Source organism: Mesocricetus auratus, unplaced genomic scaffold (assembly GCF_017639785.1).
Source record: "Mesocricetus auratus isolate SY011 unplaced genomic scaffold, BCM_Maur_2.0 Super-Scaffold_100004, whole genome shotgun sequence".
NCBI classification, from domain to species: domain Eukaryota; kingdom Metazoa; phylum Chordata; class Mammalia; order Rodentia; family Cricetidae; genus Mesocricetus; species Mesocricetus auratus.
In genome coordinates, this window is record NW_024429189.1 from 112,570,160 (window position 1) to 112,589,129 (window position 18,970).

The 18,970-nt window shown below is 42.2% G+C and overlaps 1 protein-coding gene across 4 annotated transcripts in view; it reads right to left on the reverse strand.

The window, feature by feature from the left end:
- Positions 1-18,970, reverse strand: part of Ralgapa2 (Ral GTPase activating protein catalytic subunit alpha 2) — a 272,091-nt gene that overhangs the window by 237,179 nt on the left and 15,942 nt on the right. For all 4 annotated transcript variants that reach the window (XM_040746440.1, XM_040746439.1, XM_040746442.1 and 1 more), the window contains exon 2: positions 5,765-5,875. In XM_040746440.1, the coding sequence (XP_040602374.1) occupies positions 5,765-5,875 (111 nt within the window). The remainder of the gene's footprint in view (positions 1-5,764; positions 5,876-18,970) is intronic.

Here is an 18,970-nt window from a genome sequence, read left to right on the forward strand (position 1 = left end):
TAAGCTTTAAAATATCACACATGATGCTGAAAAGCATCTTAAATTAGAAACTACTGAGATTGGGTGGGGGGAGCACTGCTAGGAAGAGGGTCAAGTTGTCACATCAGGTCCAGTTCAACCACAACCGCCTTTTACTCTCTTATACTAGCTCTTCAGACATAAACGTCCATATTTTCTTAATTTGTTTCTTAACTAGGTACTCACCAGCTCAAGTTATGATAAAAATATACAGGACAAACACTGATAGTATTAACAAAAACAGAGCATGAACATCTATAGAGAAGAGTCTGCCTCCTTCGTTGTACAGTTCCACACTTCGCTTTTTTTTTTTTTTTTTTTTTGAGACAGGATCTCATTGTATCTCAGGCTGGCCTCTAACTTGATATGTAGCTGAGGATGACCTTGAAGTTTTGATTCACCTGCCTCCACTTCCCATGTACTAGGACTACGAAAGGTATGCCACCATACTCAGTTTTATGTGTTGTTGGAACCAAACCAGGGTTTCCTGCATGATGGGCAGGCTCTCTACCAATTGTGCTGCATTTCTAGCCCCACAATGCCCTTTTGATAATATTAATTAATATAATATAAAAACTGTACCACATGCCTCCAGCAGGAATTATCATTTACTGTCTATAGTATGTCCCAGACATTGTGCTACACATGCAGCTTAAGTCATCTAACTTAAGAATTTACAGATAGTAAATATTTTAGGCTTTGCAAATCTCTCTTGGAACTATCAGACTCTGTTGCCACAGGCTGTACATAAATGATGGAGATGACAGTATCCAATGACGCCAGTGGCGCATGGTGGCCCATACCTGTAATAGTGATAGTATGGCAAGCTAAGAGTCACCAGCCTAGGCTTCATAGCAAAAACCTGTCCTCAAGAAGGACAATAACAAAAGTCAAGTAAGCTATTAGTTACAGGCTCCTGACCTAACTGAATCATCATAGCTCTAAGAAGTGGCTATCATTCATTCACTTACAAATATTCTCAAGAATTCTGCTGGACCCTGAGGACAAAAAGATGAACCAAACAAGCAACATACCCTGCTCTGGGGAAGATTATATTTTGACAGGAGAAGGCAGACTATAAGTAAGCTAGAAAATGCATAAGTAAAAGCAAATGAAGAATACTAAAATCAATATGCAATTCTGAGTTGGGAAGTTAGAAAATACTTTGCTGGAAAAGTGACAACCAGGCAAAGATGTACAATGGGCAAACAAGCAAGCTTTATAGAAATATGAGGAAGTCACACCCCAGGCAGGGAGAGTGGACCAAAGTTCTTGTGGCTGAGCATGTTGAGAGGAAAGGGCCTGAAGGCTAGAGCAAAGATGGGAAGATTTGAGAAGATAAGCTTAGAGGGTAGGTGTGGCAAAGAAGGCAGATGGGGACAGGATAAAATCACTATTGTGATTTGAGAATGAAAAGCCATGGAGGACTAAAGCCTCGGTGATCATGTAAGTCATGGCTTTAGCTACTCTTTTGAAAAGCACGTAATAGACTTTCTAAGACTAGTACCTGTCTAGATGAGGATACTGGAAGCTTTGGGGTTATTAATGTAGGTGAGGAGACAGGCCAATGATACATTCTGGAGAGCCAGCATCTCCAAGGTTTTGTCCTGAATAACTGGAAACCTGAAGTTACCATGAAATGATTTCATTATTCTTCATAAACATTTTTTTCTTCCCTTTGGGAGGCACACTTTCCTTTTAGCACTCCAATACAGTCTGCACTAAAAGCATGAGCTTCCAAAAATCTCACCCTGATCCTACTAGTCATCATTGAATTTTTGTCAGAGCTTCCAAAGGGGGACACAGTCTTCTCCTTTTCTATCTCTTGAATATGAACTGCCTCATGATAGCCTTTGACCAATATTACTCTAGCAAATATGAGGCATTATGGCTGATCCTGAGGCTCTGGGGCCATCCTGTAAAGGAGTCCAATCTGGCCTGTTGGCTGGATGATATATCTCCACAGCAAGGCATTCTGGTCAATTGTAAGACATGTGAGTGAGCCATCCAAAGAGTATACACTAGTTAAACCAGAAGAACTTTCTAACAGTACTAAAGAACCATATGTAGAATGGTGATTGTTTCAAGGCATTTAGTTTGGGAGTGTTTTTTACAGAGCATAAACTGATACAGACTTGAAATTACCACAAGTTTTCTAAAAGAGTGGATATAATAAAGGTGAAAAAAGAGGAGGAAAGAAGGAAAAGAAAATGGGTTATGACTTAAAATAATTTTAAACAGTTGGCTTTTTAAAATATCTGATATTTTAATTTTTTCACTGCTAGTGTGTGTGTATGTGTGTGTCTCTCTCTCTGTATGTGTGTGTGTGTGTGTGTGTGTGTGTGTGTGTGTGTGTGTGTGTGTGTGTTGAAACAAGGTATCACTATGTAGCCTTGGCAAATTTCAAACTCAATATATAGATCTGGCTGGCCTTGAACTCAACAGGTCCTCCTGCTTCTGCCTGAGTGCTGGGGTTAAGCTTGAGCTATCACACTCTATTTTGAATACAAGAATCATGACCCTTTTCTCCTCCAAATACCTATAAAAAAAAAAAGTAGAGTAGAGCAAAACTAGCAAAGTAAATATAGATCATTTCATTTTTGAAATATCTACCCTTTGGTCCAAAACAAATTTTAAGTTCAAGATTTATACCAACTTATTAATCTGAGATGGAGACTAAGAAACACCTTAAGAAAAGCACACGCTGGCATCCCAGGCACAGCCTCAAGCTCTTGGTAAGACTGAGTTATCTTCCACATACCAGAGCCCACTGAACACTGACCCATATGCCTTCCCCTCCTTGCACAGGACACACTTCTGTTTGACCACAGCAATTAGTGTACCTCAGTAAGCCCTTCAGTTTTTGTTTCCTGTCCCCCCACAAAATCTGTCGACATTGATCCTCTAGCTTTTCTCCTCAGACAAAAAGGCCACTCTGCACTTACCTCTGTCTCTCTACTGTTTACTTGACTCTCTTCTCCAACCCCCACACTATCTGCTACCTCTCCTTGGACTGCCTACGGTAGGTGCAGGCAGCCCTTAGCAACTCTCCCAAATCCAGTTTAGGACACACTGTCTGAGTTCACATCACAGTTCCATGGGTGCTTTCCCCAGCTCTACACACCTCTGCTCCATGACCACCTGTCAAGCTTCTGACAGCTCCTCACCAAGAGCTGTTCTCAGGTCAGATGTGAGCTCTCATTTCCTAATACTACTGCACCTCATTTTTCTGCATCATCAGTGTTTGTGATCTTGCATGCCTTCAAATCTGGACTTCTATGACAACATGATTTTCTAACATCCTTCTGATGGTGGATATCCTTCTGTATGCTGTGGCTACATGTTTCTCTTTTTGGTTGACAAATAAAGCTGTTATGGCCAAAGGTTAGGCAGAATTTAGCTAGGCGGGAATTCCAAACAAAGAGAAGGAAGAGAAAGGACAGACGCCATGTAGCAGCTGGGAGTCAAGAGACCTGGTATCACCAATAATCCAAGACCATGTGGAGATACACAGATTAATAGAAATAGGTTAGTAATTAAGAGAGAACTAGTCATTAAAAAGCCTGAGCCATAGACTAAACAATTGTAACTAATATTAAGTCTTAGACTGGTTATTTATTAAGTGGCTGCAGGACCTGGTGGGCAGAAAGAAAACCGGTCCAGTGGGACAAGATAGATGGAGAAAATCTCCTTTTACACTCTTCCACTAATGTATCTCTCTCTTCTGTATTTGTTGGCTCCCTTTTCTTTGATATACTTTCTCCGCTGGCAACAGCAAGCTTCTGTCCTCTTCTCCCAAGCTCAGATAACCTATATTTCTGCCGCTCAGCCAACACTTATCCTGGTGTCCCACACGTGCTTCAAATACAGACTGGTCCTCTTGCCTCCCAAATACTGTTCTCCCTGAAGGTTTCTGTACCTCATAAGTCAAAGTGGGGCCCTGAAAGGTTCTTTGACTTCTCCCTCTCCTTTGTATTCTGTCTCACAGGAAGGAACTCTTCCTCCTCCCACCACCTTGCTCCTCCAGCAGAGTAGCAGCTCTCACATGGGTGACAGCACCAACCTCCCAACTCACCTCTGTGCCCTATGCACTCACCGCTTTAACAGGACACTTGTCCCAGAGGCTAATGGTTTTAAAGGCTCTAACTAAAAACAAAGTCCAGACTCTTCAGTCTGGAAGTCAAGGCTCCTGACAAACATAACTGGATTTCCTACATATCTCATTCACATAACTTGTGTTGCAAGAAAAAGAAACACATGCTCTAAGGGCACTTACTACCTTTGCTCAGGCTCTGTCCTCTAAATGCTTTTGTCCACTTCAAACCCTACTTCCGCTCCATCCACCCACCTACAACTGTCAGGCTGAGTTCATCACCTAGGAATAATAGAGGGATCAATCATGCCCACATAATGAAGCCTCCATTAAATCCAAAAGATTCTAGCTAAGGGAGCTCCCACACTGTGAAGAAGAATGTATTGTGTACATGCAGAGTAGTGTTCTCCAACTCCATGGTAAGGAAGTTCCTGTGCTCTGGATCTTCCAGACCTCACACACAGCTCTTTATCTGGCTGTTGGTAAGCACACTTTAAAATCTGTATTATTCATATGTAATGTAGTGAATGAACAAAAACTTTGTAACAAATATAAATAAATAAGGTTATTTCCCTACATTCTACTAGCTCCTCTAGCAAACTAACCAACCCTGAGAAGAGACTCCTGATTACAGTCAGTCTGTAGCTGCACAGACAGCAATCTAGAACCTGCAACTGACATTAAAGGGGGTGGTAGCTTTGTGGCACTCAGTCCTTAGCCTGCAGGATCTGAAACTATCTCCCAGCAGCCTAGTAAGACTGAGTGTAGTTAATAGGCACCAGCAGATGTTTGCTGAAGACTCTAGCAGCAGAATGTTATGCTGAGTTGGTGTTAGATACTGGGGAAAACTTCCGTTTGTTTTTCCTAATTTCCCAAACAGATGACATGAAACGGAAAGGGGGCCCTTACTGACCAGGTGCTATGTGCCAAGCTCTGTGCTGAAATCCTAGTGTATCTGTTAACCTGCTTCTTGCTGACAGGAGGAAACCAACACAGATAGACCAAGTAATACTCAGGAGAAACAGCAAGAGGGTGAGGATAGTCTGGCTTCCCAGCTACTCAGTTCCCTCACCCAAATTCCCATAGCTAATCTGCTTTCCAAAGAATAGTTTACATAGAGCATAAATATGAAAATATACACAAACAAAACATTGATAATACAAAAAGTCTCTACGGAAAGCAGGTACAAGCAAAAGAGACACTTTGGCTTTCATTTCACATTCCCTTTAGTGGAATGTGATTTTGCTGGTGGTACTGTTTTACTATATTTGGATCTCACTATGTAGGCCAGGCTGGTCTTGAATTCATGATTTTCTTACTCTGCCTCCATAGTTCTGAAATTATAGCTTGTGCCACCAAATGCAGCTTAAATATGGATACTTTTTAAAATTACTATGCATTATTTTTCTCCCTTGCTCCTTAAATAATTTATCCCTTTGTAATCCATGGTTTCCTTCTACTTTACCTTTAGTCATCCGCTGTTCAATTAACACCTGTGTAAGGAAACACTCAATGGACACAGAGATGCCAACCAGTCCACCAGAATAATGTCTCAAAGAAAGAAAGCTTAAAAATGCAGAACTTGTGGCTCATGACAACATAACTTCTGAAATTTCCTGTGTACTCAAAAAAAAAAGTTGTAGAAATGCTTACCTTTTAACTTCAAGCTATTTTCCAGTGTTATAAAATTTTCATAGAAGATGAAATATATCTGAGAATAGTTGGTCTCAAAAAATTGCTTAAGATCGCTTGCATCCACATTATCTGAAAAGAGAAGTTTGCATTTATATCACTATTAGAATTCACAAATATAGCCAGGTGTGGTGACTCAAGTCTTTAATCTGAGCACTCAGGAGGCAGAAAGTGAATCTCTGTAAGCTCGAGGCCAGCCTAGTCTACAAAGTGAGTTCCAGGACAGCCAGGGCTGTTATAGAGAACCCCTATCTTAAAAATAAATAAATAAAACAAAAAGCAACAACAACAAATTCACAAACATTTCAGAAATGAAAGAAAATAAATCTAGCCTTACTCCCTTATAAGAAAAACCAAAATCATATTCTCACTTGTTTACTCACCTAAAGGCCAGAACTGCACAGAGAGCACCACTCACCACACAAATGTGCGGCAAACTGTGAGGCCCACGGAAGGTCAGAACTAATTGGGGACAACACTCACAGACAAGCTAAAAGGTTGGAGGAAGTGGGTGGGTCTGTAGAGTTTTCTTTGGGGAGAAAGACAAGCAGGTTCATGGAAGAGGCAGCTTTGACGGGGGCTTCAAAGAGGGAACAGTCTTGGACTTTTGGAAAGTAACTGGTAGGGGTCTCACACAGACAAACCTCTCCTCCACCACCACCACAGTGCTCTAGGCACAAAAAGGGAAATCAGTTCAAGTGACCTAGCATGTCCTCCCAATACATCCCTGCAGCCACACACATTGGGCTCACATGTCCTGTTGTGCCACATGGTTTTGCTAAGGTCAGGGACTACATGCCAGAGGTAGGTGGTTCAGTTATCATTCCCACTGGGGTTCCTTCTTCCCAGGGGCCTGATCAGCTCGGACAAAAACCTCACAGCTAAGGGAGATTATCCACTTTCAACAATCCCTTGTCCATTTTTCTAAGATAGCAATGTTGTTTGTGCCATTTACAAGATCCTAATTATAATGCTGTAGAATTATACATATAAGGGAAATTAGAAACAGTCTCAAATTCTAAAGACTACTCAAGAAAAGAAACTGGTGGTGCCATTCAATCTGTAACAGAATAATACTCCCTATGTTTGCAGTCCTAACTAATACTGTAACTCTATGTGGCACCATCACTGCAATGCTCAAGTCCATATAACTAACAGTAACAAACAACATGGATCTGCAGAACTGACTTCCTTTGGCTATCATAGAAAGACCTTTAGTGTAAAAATTTTTACAAGGTCTTTAGAATAATGCATCTTAGATGTTTACAAACTCATAGGAATTGTCAATTTCACATTATTTTTACTGCCCAAAACAAAACACCACCAAACAAATTTACCTTGGTGAAAACAGGCACAGACAGTGAAAAGAGTATCATCACCAACATGAATACCATCATTCTCTTTTTTTTTTCTATGTATTCACTTACTCACTTGTTTATTGGTTTATTTAGAGACAAGGTCTACAACCCAGGCTGGCCTCCAAATCCCTATATAGTGGACGATGACCCCGAACTTCTAATCCTCCTGCTTCCACCTCTCCAGTGCTCTATCTGGCTTTATGTGGTACTGCAGGCCACATTCAGAGTCTCACACATACTAAGCAAGCTCTCTGCCAACTGAAGGACATTCTCATCTCTGACTACCATCTTTCTTCGGAGCAAGATAGTCCTTCTAGGAATCCTTAACAGCCTTACTCAGAATCTACCTGTTGCAACATGACATCTACGTTCTAATGACCTCAGGGTTTCCTTCTTGTAGGTACACAAGTAGCAGTCATCATTTTATCATTGGCTGTTGTAGTGTGTTTCTTTTACTCAATTGATTTAAGAAAATATCAACAAACTACTGTGATTGGCTAGGGTTTAGTGGTATGTGAGTGGGACCGCAGGTTCTATGAGGACAGGGACTAGATCACACAGAAGACCTGATTCAGTCAAGAACCCAGCATGCCCTGAGGAATGAAGCAGTGTGACATGTCCCAGACAGGGGAGGAGCAGGGTGGGAGTCACACTGTGGAGGTGCAGCCAGACTGGCAGGAAGGACTGTGTATGTTTAAACTAAAGTTCAAACCCAGTGGCAAGCCTGGCACTAAATGCCCTATCTGCCAGGGCACTAAACACAGATGGCCCAGTCACATCTCACTGCCAGGCTAAAACACACCACCTCACTGCCAGCCTGTCTGCACCTCTACTGAGCAATTATCCCTGATAACCACCTTCACTGCACATGACTGTCCCCCTCAGGCCTTACACTCTAGCCTCTGTGATGTCTTTACAGTCCTCAAAATTCCCAAACATATTTTCTACTTGGATTCCCTCAGGAACACTGGCTTGACTCCCAGATCATCCTATAGCTGGTTTGGCCTCATCCTTCAGAAATGGGATCGCACATTAATACCTCAAAGAAATCCACAAATGTCCCAAGTGTCACTCTGCACTTTTCATCCCATCTCCTGCCTTCTTCCTTGCAGTGAAAGGGCTTCAGAAGACTCAGGAAGCCGCAAGGAAACAAATTATTCCCTTAGAAGGGAGGTTCAGATAAACAAGCATCAGTATAGCCCAGAAAGGTTACTAGATGATCAGCAACTCTCACCTTATCCCTTGGCCCTGATGCCTCCAAGACATTTAAAATACTAGCAACCAGAACAAAGACAGGTTTCAAGAACTGAGGGGCTTCTGTATAGAAACAATGCTTTCCTGAAGTCAAAAGGCCAGGTAGCAACCACCTTCTTCCTCAGCCATTTAAAGAATTTCTTGTTGATAGGAGAGTAAAGCTCTCACTGGCAGGACAAGTAGCTACCTTCAAGGTCATCTAGTACACAGCAAGCCAGGCATAGCACTAGTAACACACTCAGTTTATCTATGCCAGCTCAGGACTCCTCACTGTCCTGGGAGTCCTCATCAAAGATAGCACTAAAATGAGCCAAAATTCCACTTACCCAGTTACATCTATGTTGTTTGGCACCCTCATTAGAACAGAAACTGCATGAGGGCAGGAATTCCACCTACATGGTTCACTGCTGTCCCTTCTGTCCCAGGAAATGGCCTGGGCCCCATTTGTTAAGTGAATGAACAAAATCTGAATATCAAATGTTTTGCACATCTAATCCAAGATTCAGGAATACAGAGTAAAGATAGGTCTTACAGAAGACACTGGAATTTTGCATCCTGAAACAAAAAATGGGTTTAAACAAAGTATTTTTAGCAAAACCAACCTAAAGAAGAGGTATAAATGATGGGTTTACTCTGGAAGGATAGACCCCTATAACCACACACTTTCTTTAGACAGGCTTTTTTGATTAATTCACTTACTTATTGTGCCCTATCAATGCCAAGTAGCACTCTACCAAGTACTTAGAAATTCAAAGAGAATAAGAGCCAAGGTCATCAAGATGAACAGGTGAGCATAACCAACAACAGCCAGGGCACCAAAGCAGGAAGTAGATAACCCCACATAGGCAAGTTTGGGATATTAATAATGCATATATTTATGGTCTGCTTTCTGCTCTATAAGGTATTTGTGAAGTACACTGTGAAGTAGATGGAGCATTGTATTGGGTGGGGAGCACCCTTAAATAATGATCTCCTTTGACCTGTCCAAATAACAAGCAAGTTAGGAAGTTAGGGCCGGGGTAGAATTCCTGCCTGAGTTTCTGACTTCAAATCAAAGCTAGAAGGCAGGTCAGGAATTTAGAAGAAATAAATGGTCACCTGGAGATGTGAAAAAAACAAAACACAGGAAAAAGAACAGGAAGTGCTCAAAGTAAGAAGGCAGAGCAGTGTGAACAACAGTCAGCAAGAGTGGCGAGCAGCAGGACAGGTCACAGCTTCAAAGACTGGTGGGGGAAAGGGAGGAGGCAGGAGAGGACAGACCCAGGTGGGAGGCCTCCCCTGATCCTCTGTGTCTGACCAGGAAGCTGTCTTATTACCACCAGACAACTCAGCTAAATACTTCCAAAAAACCACAGGGAAAAGAATGCCAGACAGCCCTGCAGAGCTTGAGGTCAGTTCTAAATTCTGGAAGTAACCCTTAATTACTCATTCTCCTTCACCATCAGCAGCCAGTAAACTGCATTACTTCCCCATTATCTCTCAAAGATAATCTGTATAGCACACCAAACTTTGCACTCCTTATACTGACACTTCTTTCTCCACTTCTAGCTGGAGGTCGACAGCAAAGACTAAGGGGAAAACCTTTGGAGTAGACTATGTCTGGCTTCAAGTGCAGAAGCTACAGGGTCTGAGACAAATGGGATAAAATTGCTCCTCAATTTCATCTGAAAAACAGAACGAACAATAGTCCCTATACTGCAGGGCTACAGTGATGAGAAAATAAGCAGATGCAGAATACTTGTAGGAAGTCAGTTGGCATCATATAAATGTTAGCTGTTTTTATAATTACTTAGCTCCTGGCAAAGTTCTCTCACCAGGAAGAAATAACACAACCTCACCTATGTATAAAGCCATCAAATTCAATGACTCAGAAATTCATATACTTAATGAGACCATCCCATATTAAATAGTACTTAATTCCAACACAACAGTAAATACTGCCAACAAGCATACCCATGAGCCTGGGCCAATTCTCCCTCCATCTCCTTCTACACGTAATCTTTTTCAATGGCAATTCTATCGCTCTTTAGTTAGAGAGTCAAAGCACAGCTACATGAGAACTTGCTTCAGCAGATCCCTATAATACCACATGAAGGGACGTCTCTAGCCCACTCAGGGGTCCAGCTGGACTCAAAGAAGAGGAGGAAGCTCAAGTCCAGCTCCTCTGTGATAGAGAGGACCTCTAGCCCTCCTTTACCTACCTCAGAGCTAAGAGCCACCTAGTTCTGGACACCCATTTGTGTGTATTTTCTATTTCAGTCCAATTCTCTTAATACTTTATTGAAGGCCTGATGATCAAAATCATAAGCTTGTGAAAAAAGACAAGTGAAGAATTCTAAATGATTGTTTAGAAACACTTGGTAAGAACAAGGAAAGTGGAGGCTGGGGAGGTGACTCAGTAAGTGCTTGCCGGGCAATCCTAAGGGCTGAGTTCAGATCCCCAGCACCTATGTGAATGCCAGATGCAGTACACACCTATAATCCTAGTACTTTTGGGTAGAGTCAGTCAGATCTGGGGGCTTGCTGGCTAGCCAGTCTAGCTGCAACAGCAAGTTCCAGTTTAAGTTAGGGACCTGTCTCAAGAAAATGAAGTGGACAGCAATGGAAAAAGATACCAAATGTCAACCTCTGGGTGTGCCCAGAAGGTATCCATATACAAGTTCACATACAAAAACATCACATGTGTGTGTGCGCACACACACACGCACGTGTGAGCGCGAGTGCACACGCGCACACACACATACACACACACACAGGTGGGGGAGAAAGAGAGAACAAGGAAAATAATGTACAATAACCTAGGGAAAAACAAGACTGAAATTTTTGAAGAAATGTAAGGCACTAGTGACGAGCCTAGTATGATTAGTTTTATTGGCCAATATTAGCCTTAGAGGCTGACAGGATTCTGATTTCACATTTAAGTAATTGCCTAGTGGGTGCCCTCTTTTCTTCATGATGTAAAGATGCCATGCACTATCGGTTCACCCAGCCACACCTATAAATTGTGCCCATTCACAGTGATTCCAGACTGATCTCCTGGCCTCCTTCAGCAAGTAGTGCTTTCAAAACAGTGCTGGCTAGGAAAGTCTGAGGTCATCAGAGAGCGAAGAGAACTGAGAAAACACAGGAGCACAGTTGGACCCAATTCAAGAGGCTAGAGCCAACCCCAGACAAGCTGCAGTCAGAAGCAGAACGCCCTAGGCAGTACAGACCCAACATCATCAGGAGGGCGGAAAATAGATGCTTGTCAATGTAGGGCTCCTGGGAGTTGCTGAGATCAGAATGGGTTGTTATGAAACACTGTGGAAATACTAGTGCAGAAGAAGAAAGTGGGTGCAAAACAACTCCATTGATGGGGGGACAGTCAACATAACAGATGCCCCACAAGGACAACTCACTGTCACCTCAGGTAAAAGGAAAATAGGAGGAAAAACTCCCTCCAATAGCACAGACTGCACCTTGACACAAGCCTCCTGTCAACAGGGACCTGTCTCAGCCCGACTCAGGGAAGGACTCCTCTGTGACATCAACTGGTCCATCTGAGCACCTCCTGTGCTTGCAGTCAAGTGCTGTAAAATGCTATTGCAGGTAAACAACAGGAGCTTATCTGGGACAGGAAGCCAACTCTGCAGCAGAAAGTCTTTCCAGATTCAGCAACTTCACTGCCATACAACAGGAGATGGTGTCCAAGGAATGATTGCATTTCCATGGCCAATCAACAAATACATTCAAGTCATCATTATTATAAAAGAAATCCATTCCTGACAAATGACTTTATATGGAGACTCTTAAAATGTTTCCTATACTAGCTCTGTAACCCTCAACATTCAGGAAGATGAGGCAAGAGAGTTGCCACAAGTTTAAGGCCAGTCTGAAATATACAGTGAATCCCAGGCCAGTCTGGGATACAAACTAAGACTTTGTCTCAAAAAGCCAAAAATATAAAACTAAAGAGTCTATGTTTCCTGTACTGCCTATGTACAGACACAAAACCCTTATGTGGGTGGAAATATAAATTTATGCAATGGAAAGCAAGTCAGATTTAGACTCTGGGTCTAGTGATCGAAGACCCAAAACAGATGTGGTCGAGGCTCTGGTAGGAGCACCACATACAGGAGGGGCTGAGAGACAGCAGCATAGCCCTTTATCTAAGTCTGTTTACCACCCCAAGTCAGCTAGTAGGAAGGAGCTCCAGTATGGCTCTCCGCCTTCTGGTTTCATGTGTGTATCTTGCTTGCATGCCTCAGTCTCCAGAAAGAGTGTAGTCTCTGGGCACCTAAAGGACAGGCATTAAATAAATGCTCACTGAATAAATCATCAGTCAGCAGAATTTAGATATCCAGGGAGGGTTGACAATTTAATCCTTTCCTGTGGATGAGACAAAACACATTCCTGAAGGCCACAGCAAACAAGAAAATTAATTATTTTTAAAATCAAAGCAAAATGTCTTACAACAGTGATCAACATGATTCCCAATTAAGAAAAAAGGACTTCTATTCTAAATACAAAATAAGTCCATGGCCATACCATCCCAAATATGTTCAACCTCATCTATATAGAAAATAAATTAATAAAACAGGTCAACAAGCAATGATAGAAAATTAGTTTCTATTAATTTTCAAAATAATGGCAATATAAACATGTTCATTCCTTAAACTATTGTCAATATTCACTTTATAATTAGCTTATATCTACATGCCATCTGTTACTAAGTCTGATATATTAGAAAGGCGTCTGGTCAGAAAGACGTTCAACATCAAAGCTTCTAAGCTTGCTACTATATGACTTTAAATGAATTGATATCAATTTCTCTTTTACTTTTCATAAGCAAATTGCTTGATAATTAGGATGATGAATTACCACCACACTTATTTACAGAAAGACATGTATGCCTGCTACATGCAACAGTCATGTGTGCAGGTCAGAGGATAGCATCAACGGCCGGTTCTTGCCTTCCCATTTGTTTGGGGCAGGGTCTCTTAGATGCTCACTAATGCCTACCCCAGGATAGCTGGCCTACAAGCTGCCCAGGACTGTCTTCTCTCTGTCTCCCATCTCACCTTAAGAGTTCTGGGATGATATACAAACTCTAGACCCAACTTTATGTGAGTTCTGTAGACCCTTCACAAATTATGCAAACACTTTGACCCTGGAGCCACACCCCTAATCTTGGCACAAATATGAGTTAATACAACCAAAATTTCACTTTTTAAAAATTAAAATATGTACCAGGAGTGGTTCCACGGGCCTTTGATCCCAGGACACAGGAGGCAGAGGCAGGTAGATCTCTGTAAGTTTGAGGCCAGCCTGGTCTACATAGCAAGTTCCAGGACAGCCAAGACTGCACAGTGAGACCCTGTACCAAAGATAAAGCAAAGCACTTCTGCCCAGCTACCAATTCCCTTTATCTCTCAAGGTAAATAAAAACACAAAGATCACACACATGAAGTTCTGATTACAACAGTTACAAGTAATTTCAAGATGAAAACCAACATATACTACTCTGTTAGTGAGCCCACACCTTCCACAAATTCAGCCTTTAGTTCAACATACAAGGTAGCCCAAATCTGGCCCTAACTCTCACTTTTATTCTGGGTTCTGTCCCACAAACCCAAATACCAACACAAATTCTTCAATTGCTGGCATCAAAGTCGGGTAGAAACAAATCCCATCTCTAAACTTTGCTCTGCATCTCAGTTCTCCCTTCTGTTTCTCATCTCTTTCTCTGTACATCTTTTTTTTATACACAAATAAAATTTCTATGAAGCTTTAAGCAGCAGAAGATCAAAGTCTGTTTTACAAGTATGCTTTGTGACACAGGAGACTTCATATTTCTGCAAAATTCAAAGTAGTACAATACTTTCAGCCTCATCCACTTTTAGGCACTGGACATATTTGATGTGTAATTACTTCCCAAGTCACTCAGATATTAACTAATATTATATTCAAAATAATTCTGGCTCCTCACTTAACCCCTCCACCCACTGGAGCAGGAAGCGTCCCTCCTTGTTCTTTGCAAGACACCTGTTCCCTCTCCTTTACCCGGCAACCATAAACTGCCTAAGAAACTTTAAGGCTATAATCACAGACTGTAATCCAGGACCACTCCCAAGGTGCGCCTTAGGCTTCCTCAGGTTTGTATTCATCTCTTGAGAACCTGAGGCTTCTCATCTCAGATATCAATGCTATACAACACTGGATATACCTGAATCTCACCCCAGGTCCTGAACACAGCCCACCCACCTACTATAGCCAGTACAACTCAACAAATCTCCATTTCTACCACATTTCTAACAGCTCATCTCCTCAGCTCTGCCTCAAACCTGGCAATCCCCTAAGAACACGTCCCTTACAGACACCACATGAGGTTTTCACCTTCCTCCTACACTCACATGTCACCTGGCCTCAATGAAGTGTGGCACTTCACTGCTTCCCCACTCTGCAAACACACACTCTGAAATTCCCCTAACACCAACCACACACACACACACACACACACACACACACACACACACCAATTTCTAGGCCATTTGGGTTCTTCTTTTCTCACATACACAAAAAGCTCCTTTGCTGCTCATCACATCTTAGACCAACAACCACCCCATCCCCCAAATGGAGTGGCACACTGTCTCTTCCACCCCAGTGCACTTTCCAAATATTGTAGGGCCTGACTCCCATCTTCTTTATTGATGATTTCAACATTTATAGAATGATGCCTGGCTTCCTCATCCCTAATGAAGTTGTCAGGCACTCCACCTGTACCACCCACACCTACAGTCAGAGCCTAGAGGTGGTGATTACTACCCACCTCCTAAGCCTCGGTTTCAAGTGATTCATTCTCCCACTTCCTGCCATTCCTTCCGTTTCCTGTCCACTCCTGGTACCCTAGCCCCGGCATCTCTTCAACCCCACTGGGTCCATGAATCAAATCTTGAATCTACCATCTTGTCACTATCCAAGTTTTACTCAAGTCCTCATTTCCTTTCATTCCCAATTTAATTTCCATGGCCTGTCTTCACACTTTTATTTATTGGGAGAGGGCACTTACATGGAGTAGTGTACAAAATGGAAGTCAGAGGACAACTTCAGGAGTTGGTTCTCTCATTCCATCACTGTGGGCCCCAGGGATCAAGCTTGGTTATCTGAGTTTGGCAGTGGGTGCCTTACCCAGAGCCATCTCACCAGCCTCATCTTTTTAAGAACGCTTTCACTGTCCCCCAGTCCTTTTGTTCTTCCTTCAAAGTCACTAGATAAAATCCTAATCTGTTCCATCCTTGGTGCAACTGAATGCATTTATCTGAGTAATCTGCTTCATCCTTGGTTCAACTCAACACATTTATCTGAAGCCAAGCCATGTACTAGGTTCAAAAGCTTTTTAAAAAATGTTTCTATAAGGGGATGGAGAGAAGTCTCAGAGGTTAAAAGTATCTACTGTTCTTGCACCCACTCAACCTTCTATAACTCCAGCTCTCTGGGATATGACACCCTCTTCTAGCCTCTGCAGGCACCTGCACACACACACACACACACACACACACACACACACACACACACACACAAAACAAAACAGCAAAACTTAATGCATATAAGAGAATAAGTCCAGCACATGAGATTTATAGTGGCATAGTAACTAAACAAGCACTTTAGACCAGCCACGGAATGAAGGCACCCAGTCTAATCAGGCTTCTGCTGTCCTGCTCTAAGGAGATTGTCACTGTTAATACAATGGCTAATATTCAATGCTCCCAAGACCAAGAGAAAATACACATGTGCCCTGTGCCTGAGTTCCAGTAGCCTGGGTCATCAGAAAAAAATGAAGACATGCTGGGACCTCAACTACACAATACATAATCTTATTTTCAGGGGGGGAAAACTTATCTTTTGGCTTTTTTGGTAGTTCTGTTTATTACATACATTAGAATCATATTTTACTGTTACCCTAATTGCATAATAATTACACTATTCAAATGTTTGAAATTCCCCTGTGTGTGTGTGTGTGTGTGTGTGTGTGTGTGTGTGTGTGTGTGTGTGTACATGTTCAAAAGCTTGCCATGAGTGGCAACTCAATTCCATAAGGGTTCCACAGTACTTCATGCAACCTGGAGCAGACACTGTTGGTTCTTTCCAGTTCCCTCACCTCACCCACCCACCCACCCCCACAAACAACCCCTCACTCTTCTAACAGAATTTACTCAGGGATTATCCTTCAGAGCTGTATCCACTGGAAAGGCTGGCCTATACCCAATGCACAATGGGTGGGCCGGATGTAACTGAGCCAATTGCGATGGCAGCATAACCCTTGCCAACGACTACCATGGACCAAAGCCTGTGACACAGTGCTGACCCATTTAAACAGAAGTCTGATAGAAGTACTGGGAAAATACTCATGGTTCTTCAAGGGACACAACAAGAAATAGCCTTTTGCTGTCTCTGGATATCAGTCCATCTGGGTGACTCTGGGTATTCTGACATTGAGCACAAATCTGCCTCAGTGAGGATGACAGAGCAGAGAGGCTGGAAGCCTAGACTGCCAACACTGTAGAACAGCTAGATTACCTCATTCTGGCTTGCTCTGCTGAGGACCTCTTTATATAGGAAGGGAAATTTCCTTTTATTCATTTATATTAGTTTTCTCTTAGTTACAGCCAAAAACACTGCGTGGGCAGAAAGCTGAAATAAAATATGAAATAAATACGAGTACCAATTGAAAAGCTCCCAGAAACCAGGCAGTGGTGGTTCACACCTTTAATTCCAGCACTCAAGAAGCAGAGGCAGATGGAGCTCTAAATTCCAGGTCATCCTGGTCTGGTCCACAGAATGAGTTCCAGTGCAGTCTGTGTTATAGAGAGAAACCCTGTCTTAAAAAACAAAAAGAAAAGAAAGAAACAAAAGCTCACAGAAATCCCATCAGAAAGCTGGGTGCTGGTGGTGCACGCCTTTAATCCCAGCACTTGGGAGGCAGAGACAGGCAGATCTCTATGAGTTCGAGGCCAGCCTGGTCTACAAGAGCTAGTTCCAGGACAACCTCCAAAGCCACAGAGAAACCCTGACTCCAAAAACCCAAAAAAAAAAAAAAAAAAAAAAAAAAAGAAGTCCTATCAGACATTTTTTGGTTGTGAGCTGTGAGCCTAGCCTTTAACAACTGAACCATTTCTCCAGCCCCGCATCATACATTTTTAAGTCAATCATACTTATATATTCTTGTCTTAATCTGGACTGGGGCCAGCTTCTATCACAGAGGGATATATGTTGAATATATATATTAAAGATAGAAATAGGATAGGTAAAACAAAACCTAAATGGTTACTTCTTGCCTACCACTCTCAACAGCTAAGGAAACAAAAAAGTGAAGAAGGCAGGGAAGGCCTTCAAATGTCTGTGTCAAATAACTATTATTAATCATATAATAACAGCCTACAAACAGCTCTGCATAGGATGACAAGTAACCCTCAAGCAACAAGAGGCAGGTACAGTCTTTACTGCTGTAGGAAGAAGGGCCAGGCAGGGCAGTTCACTTCAGGTGTGGACCCCCATGTTGCTCAGCTCCCATTGCTCGGTTGATTGGGTTCACCCTTACAAAGAGTGGTGGAAGACTGCAGGGAAGCTGACCTGCAAGTGCACTGTTTCATTGTGCTTAAAACAACAATAAAACCTACAGGAGAGATATGGTATAAGCTACAGATTCATTTTTAAATCCAGAGGAAAAACAGGCCTAAAAACTACCTTATTTTATCTTCCTTTTTTTATGTGTATGAGTGTGGTGTGTAGGTATGTGTGTATGTGTTCCCATATATGCAAGGAAGTTTTCTCTGGAAATCCAGCCTCGACTAGTCCTGGGATTATATGTGGCTCCAAGATACATGGATTCTAAGAATCTAAATTCCAGTCCTTGAATTTGTAGGGCAAGTGCTTTATCCACTGAGTCACCTCCCCATGCTCCATATTTTAGAAGGGTATTATCAGAGACAAAATGCAATTGGAATGACCTTCCTCATGGACAGGTTAAAAGGGTGGCTTTTCTATGAAATGAATTTAACAAACTTGTAAGTGGCCTTCCCCAAAGGACTATCTTTACCTCTAGAAAATCATAATTATGTTCTTGCTCTGTCTGCAGCCTAAATTAGTGACCTCTGTGGTATCTCTTACACAAGTAAACATGACTGTTATCCTGGTCACTGGAAGCCTTCCTAGACATACAAACTGTTGACAGTGTGTAAAAGTCTGAAACTCACAACCTATGGCAGTAGCAGATAGTTTGTTATGGGAGCCCAGTAGAACACAATACAGTCATGTAAGGATAAGTGAGCCTTCCCATCCTGGTATAATCAATGTCTAAAGTGTTTTCATAAAATACACAGCATTGGACTATGTATAATACTAACTCATGTAAAACTCTCTCTCTCTCTCTCTCTCTCTGTGTGTGTGTGTGTGTGTATGTGTGTGTGTGTGTATGTGTGTGTACTCATGAGCAAAACTCAGAGCAAGATATAGAGGAGAACATGCACATATAAGAGAACAAGCTTACCCAAATACCAGCAATGGATAAGAAGGGACT